We start from the raw sequence: 10,000 nt of genomic DNA, 5'->3' as shown, positions 1-10,000 counted from the left end.
GGACAATCCGCGAATACTTGGGACAGTCCGCGAATACTTGAGACAATCCGCGAATACTTGGGAGAGTCCGCGAATACTTGGGACAGTCCGTGAATACTTGCCACAATACGCGAATACCCAGGACAATCCGCGAATACCTGGAACAATCCGCGAATACCTGGGACAATCCGCGAATACCCGGGACAATCCGCGAATACTAGGTACAATCCGCGAATACTTGGAACAATCCGCGAATACCCGGGACAATCCGCGAATAAGCAGAATTCCCTTTCCTCCCTTACACGGCTATAAACATCTTCATCACACTTCCCACGGCTTCTCCGCAGGGTGCTGCGCTCAGGTGCCCCATTGCTGAAGGTGCTGCAGCTGCGTGAAGCACCTGTCTGGACCCGCCTCACCCTCGGAGCCCTACAGGTGAGTGAGACCCACAAGTAGGTAGTCCTCCAGTCTTCTCAAGAAGACTTAAGATGGTTCTTGAAGTTTGTACTCGAAGATAAGACCCATAGCAACACATATTCGCTCTCAAACACACACTCCCTCCTCCCTTCTTCAGGTGGTGATCCTGTGTATTGCGCTCGTGGAGGCGGCGTTACCGTTGTGCCGGCAATTGGTCGCCCTTGCAGGGGACGGTCTCCTGCCGACGGTTCTTGCCCACGAGTGCCGCCGGACCCACGCCCCTTCGCAGGCCTTCCTGGTCGGGGGCGGTGCCGCCTCGCTCCTGGCACTCCTCGTCGATCATGTGGCACTACTTGAGGTAGGGCCACTCTTAAGGTGACCCTCCACTTTCTCTATAGTCTCCTCCTCTTCCACGCTTACCGTCTCGCTGCGTCCAGTCAGCAACACACTGGCTCCATGTTCCATATTCCCTTATGGCTACTTTCCGTGCTTAATTTTGTTTTCTTTCTTTTATCATCACCACAGTATCATCCATTCCAGTCTGCTCTCTTATCCAGTTTGTCCTTATCTTGTCTTTCATCATCAATACTAGCATTGATCTCTTTATTCTCGTCTAAGCTCTTTTTAACTCTGTCTCGATTGTGTTCATCAATATCTCTCACATACTAATAGAAAAAAGTGATCATGAATATAAATCTATAAATCTAGCCGAGAAACTAGATTTATTCAATGACTAAAGCCAAATATTTTTTGTAGAAAAAGAAAAAAAATACATATAGAAAATATGTATTAGTCAGACCCTTTGCAAATAATGTTAAGATTTGGTGGTCTCCTACTGTAGTTACAGGTTAACCCTGGGAAACCCCAGGTTAACACCCCTTGTACTTGCTTAGCCCATCCTAGATTACTCTAGGGTTCCTCAAAACTGAATAAAATTATCTGTAGACAGACAGAATAAAGTTCATTAATCCCCTCACTTTGATGACACACTTTTGAGACTGATCTGGCTCACGTAAGACGATATTATTAACCATACATTGCGAAAGGGTCCCCATATGCTTGAAGAGAGAGAGAGAGAGAGAGAGGGAGAGAGAGAGAAAGAAAGAGAGGGCTTGAATATGGGCATCTGAATTTTGTCTTCCACTTCTAGTGAGGCTTTCTCACCCTCCTCCTCCTTCAGATAGCAGCCACGAGCGTGCTCGCAATGAACACCTTGCTCGTGTTCATCGTGATGTATCGGCGGCATCGGTGCTCCTACGGGTCCTTGTGTTCGGTGGCTGTGACCCCAACGTCCTCGGCGCCCTATTCCTATCACAGGCTCCGCAGCAACACGCAGAAGCAGGAGAGGACACTGCAGTTCCTCAAGGTATGTATTAACAGGTCCTCCGTCGCGCTCCCTAGCCGCCCGCGTCAGGAAGTGTTGTCAATGGTTTCAGAAAGTTTTCGCTCAGGAATGGGTTTTATTGGGTTCCCTGGACGAAGATTTAAAAATGATGAGGCTGACTGTCGTTAGTGAATGGAAATGTGGGTTCGTGTATGATAGGATCAGTAAGTGTTGTTGTTTTCGTAAAGGTTCGATCAGGAACGGGGAGGTACTGAGTTACATTAACGAAGTGTTCTGAAAACAATGACAATACACGTTATCGCGCCTGGGAACATGCTCTGCTAATATATCTCACGGGGGGGAAATAAATTAATCACTGGCAACCCTCCTCACAAGTATCTGAATCTATGAATTCTTGTTATGAACGTTGTTATTACAGACCCAATTAAATTGAGAAAACACGATAATAAATTGTCTTTATTTATCGGAACACAAACGTTAATATAGCGTAAGTATTTGTGATCATCCGACGAAATGAATAGATTTGATGAAGCACAAGACTACAAGGCTCCGTAGTAAACATTTCCCAATATCATTTCATATCATTGAACTTATTGCCGAAGACATATAGAGAAACAAGTATGTTTTCTTTACCGAATGTTATTTTTGTAATGTTTCTGTCATTTTCCTCATTGCAATTAGGTTTGTAGGTGTGACAAACGAGTTAGAATAATCTAGAACTAAAAAAGGTGAAAATATTTGTCCTTAAAAATAGATAATTAAATCAACGTGAATGAATAAATAAACAAATAAGTAAATAAAAGGTAAATAAATAGATAAATAAATAAATGGTAGATAAAGAAATGAACAGATAAAGAAAATCAATCAATCAGTTTACGTTTATGCCACCTCTTAACACCCTCGTCCCTTCAAAATAAATAGATAAATAAATACATAAATAAATTAATTAATAAGTGGATAAATATTTAAAAAACATATATTTTTACCAGGACGGTCTACGTGTACTACCGATGCGCTACCGGAGCCCCTTCTCAGCCACCCAACAGCCCCCTAAAGCCACCTCCAGTGGAGGCGGCGGCTACGTCTCCTTGGCCACGGAAGATGAGACGAGGGACTCCATGCCGCTCCTGGAGAGGGAGGAGGTCGAGTATGGCCCCGAGGAGGAGGAGGAGGAGGAGGTGGACAACGCTCCACAGGGCGGGGAGTCGTCGAAGAGGACAGAGCGTCATCGTGGTGGAAATGTTGTCACAAAAGGTGTCAGTGACATCACAGGTGATGGAAGTGGTGGTGATGTTCTCACGAGTGATCATCTCACAAACGACGTGAGTGGTGTTGTCAGAAGTGATGACTTCGGTAGTGGTGTTGTCTGTGATGTTGGCAGTGTTGGAAATGGTGCCCCCGTTGGTGGCAATGGTGGCAGTGATGGCCTGACCGATATCTTACTGAGTGAGGACACCAAAGACGGTGACAACATCACTAAGGAGGCTGTGGCAACTAACGACGTTGTCAGAGATGTTGGCAGTCTTAGTGACACTGCCAACGGAGCTACCAACATTGATGATGTTGGTAATAGTGGTGGTGTTGGTAGTACTAGTGTCAGTGACAACACTCTTCCTGTTGGAAATCCTCTTAGTGGGGTATCGGAGCCACCAAACGAAGTGAATTGGGATATTAGTGACACTAAATTGACCACTGACGATGTTGGGGCTGGAATTAGTGGTGACGTCATGACGACGACTACAGAAAGCCCCAAGGCGGAGCCGTCCGGGGCAGAGGCCCAGAAACCTCCCTCCGGAGCTCCGGATTCTCCATCGGATTCTGCCGGATCCGGATACGGGACGGATACCGAAACCGACAGTGACACGGACATCGACGCCGCCGTGGCCGAGTACCAGGAGAAGCTTCGGGTAGCCACTCTGGACTCGGGGACCCCAAGGGCACCAACACCCGAGTCGGCTCGTAGGGCCCTCCTCTCCCTCGTCGGGTTGTTCCTAACCATCCTGACGTCGGTGACGGCGATCGTCTTCGGGTACGGAAGTAATGAGGTCCTCCTTGTCATGATGCAGTGCGCGTGTCTCGTAGTCGGCGTCGCCTTCCTGGTGGTCCTGGCCCGCCAACCATCACTCAGGCCCTCCACCAGCACCGCCTTCGTCGTGCCCGCGTCCCCGGGGCTTCCGGCATCGGCCCTCCTCCTCAACACCATCATGCTCGTCCAGGTCGTCAGGCACTCGTGGCCCCTCGTCCTCCCGTATACTGTCGCAGGTATGGCCGAAGTGGAGTGCGCGGTTGCCAGGTGTTCTTATTATATTTCGTTATTTTTTTTCATTATTCATTTATTCGTTTATTCATCTATGCATTTGTTTATTCATTTATATTAATACTTACCTATTTGTTAATCTATCTGTTGGTTAATTAATTATTTAATTTCTTTGCTTATTAATATTAATTTATTTATTCATCTGTATATTTGTTTGTTAGTTTATATTTACCTGCTTGTTAATCTATCTATTAATTAATTATCTAGTTTATTGATTAATTTCCACGGGTATTTTGTTTTGCGTATTAGTTCCATCAAAGACAAAATAATTTATTGATGTATTTACTCGTTTATTTTTTACTGATTTAGTTTATTTCCTGATTTTATTATTAGATTATTATATCTATTATTATTATTATTATTATTATTAGTAGTAGTAGTAGTAGTAGTAGTAGTAGTAGTATTTTATTTTATTTATCAATTCATTTATTGCTCTTTTATTTATTGGTTTGGGGCATTCCTCATGGATGCAAAGGGTACTAGTGACTGTCACTTCCCTGGCTATCTTAACACTTTAGGCAAAGGTTGCTGCACACACTGGTGCACATTTGTTCCAATTTTTTGAGGATTTTTTTTTTTTTTTTTTTTTTCTTTTTACAACAAACTACTTTATTCAGTGGAAGTCCGAAGCCTTACGCAGTTAAGTGCCTCCCGGCGTAGCATCTCCTGTAGCACCTGCTCCTCGAGGTGTTTGCTCAGGTCTTTAGGCACAGATAATGATGATAATAATAATAATAATAATAATAAAATAATAATAATAATAATAATAATAATAATAATAATAATAATAATAATAATAATAATAATGATAATAATAGTAATGATAATAATAGTAATGATAATAATGATAAGAATATTAATATTATTAATAATAGTAATGATAATGTTAATAATAGTATCAATAATAATAATAATGATAATGATAATAATGATAATGATCATGTTAATAATAATAATAGTAATAATAATGATAGTAATAATAATGATGATAATGATAATAGTAATAATGGTAATAATAATAATAGTAATAATGATAATAATAATAATAATAATAATAATAATAATAATAATAATAATAATAATAATAATAATAATAATAATAATTCTCCTCTCTCCCCTCCTCATTTCAGGTTTCCTGGGCTACGCCTTCTACAGCAGCACCCACAGTGCTCTTGCCCTTCGTCAGGTGGCTCTTCAGCCCAGTCTGACGTCTCAGGTCATCTTCCTCGAGCCCTTGGCCACGCCCTCCGTGACGTCGACGCTCCTGCAGTCGCCCTCGCCTCCTCCAGGCAGTTCCTCGAGTAGGGGGCGCCCTCCCTCATCGTCCCGCCTGCGCCCCCAGCAGGCAACCCACCGCCTGACGCAGGTGGACACGGTCCTTATCACGCGCTGAGGAGGCGTGGTCGGTCTCAGGTATCTTAAGGTCGTTGGCTCACTTCCCTAAGGGCACCAAGAAAATTTGGGCTTTTAAAGAACAAAATCTCGAAAGCTGTGACGTGTCTGTGACGTCATATCTTATTCGTGAGAATGACGCCATTAGATGTGACGCCATAGAAAATCGGTGACGTCATAGAATGGGACAATGGCGTCATAGAAATACAGTGACGTCATAGAAGGTGCCCATCCTATGACGTCATAATTTCTTGAAGTAACGTCATTATATGTGACGTCAAAAGTACAATGATGTCCTGGAATTTGCCCATGTCATAATCTCGCCGTGAAAATGATGTCATTGGATGTGACGTCATAAAGTTGAATGATAACAAAATGATGTTGATAGAGTGATCTACAGTGTTGCAGGAATCAGGGAAGGAAATTGAAGTAATTATTTTTTATCTTTTTATCATTGTTATTATTGTTATTATTATTATTATTATTATTATTATTAGTATTATTATTATTTCTTGTTATTATCATCAATATCATCACAATGAACTATTACTAACAAATAAAAAAGCAACAATCAACTGAGAAAGATCAGTCAATAAACCAAACAGCCACTGCGCCTAGTTTTGGCAAACTTCCATGCGGGCACCCGATCCATCACCCTAATAGTCGGAGTTAAGATCGGATCCCAATGAGTTACAATGATAATCTTATTGGTTCTATTGAAAGATGATAATAATAATGATAATAATAATAATGATAATGATAATAGTGATATTAATAATAATATTAATTATAACAATAATGATAATAGGGATAATAATAATAATGATAATCATCACAAAAATTATAATAATGATAATAACGAATAATAACGGAATTAAACGAAGATTGTTTATTCCAAATTCATAAAGCAAAGGTGACGAATTGAATTACAATTACTCGTCCTCACTTATCTAGATATTTACGAAATAGATTCTAAACAACTTCCTTCTCATGTCTGTCGACTATCAGTAATGAAAAAACCCGTTAACCGTCTTTTCAAAGTGCCACTTAAGATCTTTCTAGAAGCTACGAGTAGAGTTATTATAATGTTACCCCAAGATCCGTAATTGTCAAATTTCTGAACTCGGAAGACGCTGGTCGTCTCCTAAAACCGAACTTCTTGAAATTGATGACGTCATTTTGTTTTTCTGACGTCAGAGCTTGGTCGATATTTGATATTTTCCTGCTTAGGTCTTTGGGCGTTAGAATATTCTATATATATATATATATATATATATATATATATATATATATATATATATATATATATATATATATATATATATATATATAATGAAATTTATCGAGCTTGTAATAATAGAAAGGCAATTAGTACATAAGTTGGAATGACGCCAGATAGTGACGTCACCTAGCCACATGAGACGATATGACGTCATTGTTTTCAAACGGTGATTGCGCTAAATCATGATTGCGCACTTATTTGTATAGTTTCAAGACTTGAGCAGACAAAGGACGATAATGACTGTGCATTTGTGTTTACCCTTTTTTTTTTGCTGAACAGCAAAAATTTAATTAGAAATTTGCAAAATCACGCATATAAAATCACGCTTCTTACGTAATGAAAATAGATTAAAATTTAGCGGAAATATAACGGTAAGTACAAAGAAAGCTGAATGAATAAATAAAGGAATATATAGATTCAATTTGATATACGAAAAAATGAGGTCTGTACAAGATAAGGTCTGATCACTCATAATGATCGTGAGTGATGAAACTACTGCTTTTACAAATAATATTTTTTTTTCTCTAACAATTTAGTACATTCTAATATTATTATTTTCTGACGTCCTAGGAAATTACCAGGAATATTTAGTGACGTTGGAAAGTGAAGAGCCCTGTTCTTGTATAGACCATGAGCAAAATATGACTTTCTTACATTCAGAATATATATTTATTTATTATTTCATTCAAACTTCGACAGGAACATTCTAAAATACATTTCAGAAATATAGAAAACTTCAAATACAAATTTTCATTTTTTTCAAAAAATTATTTTGTAACGAATATTTGAAACTTTGGAATCTTAGAATATTTACTAACAAAATGAAACTAGAATAATAATTATTTAGAACAGAATGATTCTTACAAATACCTCAATATTTCAGAAAACAAAAATGTTGCCATACATATTTCGAGCGAGTTGCCAGTTAGTCATCATTTTATAATCTATTTTTTTCTATATAAGTACACATAGATGCTATAACCTGTTAGAACAGATATTTACAGCAATAATTGTTAATTAATATTAGTTATAAGCAAACTAATTTTTTTTAATATTTCTCAAGCAGTTGACACCTAATTTATGAATGACAATTGTAAATTTGAAAAAACACAAATATCAAATAATTTTTCCAAATCACGGAGCAAACAATTCCAAAATTATAATAAAACTGATAATGACAGAAAAAATAAATTGTGTCATAGACAATTTATAATAATTCTTGCTTGAGTCAAGATTGATAAACATCTAGTTTTGTTCCATGACAGCAAAGGTATAGAAAAATATATGTCAATCAAGAAAAATATATTTGTATAGAAATATAGGTAGGGTATATAAATCTGCTTCCGATTGTAGAGTCAACAAAAAGGATACTACGAAACAATATAAAACAAACGAAAACACACGTCGTGTCTACGGTGACGTAGGAACATTTTCTCAATTCATCGCTCATTCCTGATATCTTACGAACAGTCTTGTGCCCACATTCCAAAAGTGTGTTGGTAGTGAGCGAAGTTATTCCGAAATGAAGGATACTTTTTCGTTGACGGCGCCTCGAGAACGACGTTCCAGAATTTAACGTTTTTTTTTAAGAGGAAGTGCCATTTTTTTTTCTTTGTGTTATAGACGAAGGCACGAATTGTGCCTTAGGTATACTTATTATTATAAATATTATTATAATAAATAGTCGAATACTTTCACTGGACACTCATTCGACCTTTCTCTGTATGCGTATGTGCGTGCGTGTGTGTGCGCGCTCGTTAAATTTCTATATAATACACTAGATACAAGAATAAAAATCTCACAAAATTAAAAAAAATAACACTCAACAATTACAACAAACTATATATCTAATCCATTTTCGATTTTTTCCGAAACGCAATCTCATAAAACTTGGATGTTAGCCAAACCACCCCGTAGAGCATGACTGCCCCAACACCTAACAAGACACAGATGACGTCGATGCAGAAGTACTGGACGAAGTCGAGGTTCCTGGACGCCACCTTGAGGTGGTCGGCGCCCTTCGTCACGGCCACGTACTCCAGCAGGCGGACGGCTCTCTCGGCCGCGGGCGCCTCTGGGCTCTCCCGTAAGAGGGAGGACAAGCTCCTCATCCGCTTCTTGTAGCTGCAGGAGGGGGAAGGATTTGTCATCCATCAGGGTTATCATTGCTGATGTTATTATTTAATTTCCGTTATTAGGATAATAATTGTTTTATTACTATTATTATTATTATTATTGTTACTGTCGTTATTAATATTATTATTATTGTTACTATTATAAATATTATTATTATTATTATTATTATCATTATTATTATTATTATTACTACTACTACTATCATTATTACTACTATTATTATTATTATTGTTGAAATTATTATTGGTATTATTGAAACTATTATCATTATTGAAATCATTATCATTGTTTTTTAATTTTTCATCATTATTATTAATATAATTATCATCATCGTAATTAATATTGTGGAAAGAAATTAAGAGAGGAAGAGGAGGCGAGTCAAGTAGAGAAGAAAAGGTAAAAGGTGCAGATGGAGAGATGATAATGGAAGAAAAGGCATTAACACACACATACTGTACATACACACACACACACGTACACATACACGTACAAACACACACACACACACACACACACACACACACACACACACACACACACACACACACACACACACACACACGTACCTGGTGTTGTTGACGACTTGGACGATGGCTTGGTGGATAGTGTCTTCGCTGTCTCCCTTGGTGATGCCCACGCCGACGCCCTTGTCCAGCAGCCGCGTCAGGATGTCTCCCTGGTCGAGGAAAATGGGCATGCCCACGATGGGCACGGCGTGGTACAGCGCCTCGAGCGTCCCCTTCAGGCCACAGTGAGTGACGAAGAGAACCGTCTTAGGGTGACCTACGAGAGGGTGAATGATGTAATGAGTACCGTCTCAGGGTGAGCTATGATGTGAAATTGGCAGTGGGTGTAGTCTTAGGGTGACCTACGGAAGGGAAAAGTTGAGGTGAGTGCTGTTTTAGGTGACCTACGAGAGGGCGAATGATGTAATGAGTACCGTCTCAGGGTGACCTATAATGTGAAAGTAGCGGTGGGAGTAGTCTTAGGGTGATCTACGGAAGGAAAATGTTGAGGTGAGTGCTGTCTTAGGGTGACTTACGGAAGGATAATTTTGGGGTGAATACCTTCTCAGGATGACCTACGAAGGGGAACTTTTTACGATAAGCTCCATCTTAGGGTGACCTACGAG

At 39.3% G+C, this 10,000-nt stretch overlaps 2 protein-coding genes across 3 annotated transcripts in view; one reads left to right on the top strand and one right to left on the bottom strand.

Annotated features, from left to right (window-relative positions):
• The window catches only part of LOC143026179 (uncharacterized), a 46,934-nt gene extending 38,505 nt beyond the window's left edge, over positions 1–8,429 (top strand). Inside the window, exons 6-10 of the mRNA XM_076186197.1 lie at positions 327–414; positions 554–754; positions 1,577–1,762; positions 2,731–4,003; positions 5,189–8,429. Of these exons, the coding sequence (XP_076042312.1) occupies positions 327–414; positions 554–754; positions 1,577–1,762; positions 2,731–4,003; positions 5,189–5,451 (2,011 nt within the window). The 3' untranslated portion in view covers positions 5,452–8,429. The remainder of the gene's footprint in view (positions 1–326; positions 415–553; positions 755–1,576; positions 1,763–2,730; positions 4,004–5,188) is intronic.
• Positions 8,020–10,000, bottom strand: part of LOC143026189 (UDP-glucuronosyltransferase 2B15-like) — a 52,124-nt gene continuing 50,143 nt past the window's right edge. For both annotated transcript variants that reach the window (XM_076186208.1, XM_076186214.1), the window contains exons 9-10: positions 9,435–9,651; positions 8,020–8,856 (exon numbers count right to left, since the gene is read on the bottom strand). In XM_076186208.1, coding sequence (XP_076042323.1) covers positions 8,580–8,856; positions 9,435–9,651 — 494 coding nt within the window. In that variant the 3' untranslated portion in view covers positions 8,020–8,579. The remainder of the gene's footprint in view (positions 8,857–9,434; positions 9,652–10,000) is intronic.

This window comes from Oratosquilla oratoria, chromosome 1 (assembly GCF_046742065.1).
Source record: "Oratosquilla oratoria isolate Oo_2021 chromosome 1, ASM4674206v1, whole genome shotgun sequence".
Classification (NCBI taxonomy): domain Eukaryota; kingdom Metazoa; phylum Arthropoda; class Malacostraca; order Stomatopoda; family Squillidae; genus Oratosquilla; species Oratosquilla oratoria.
This window is presented reverse-complemented; position numbering and strand designations above follow the sequence as displayed.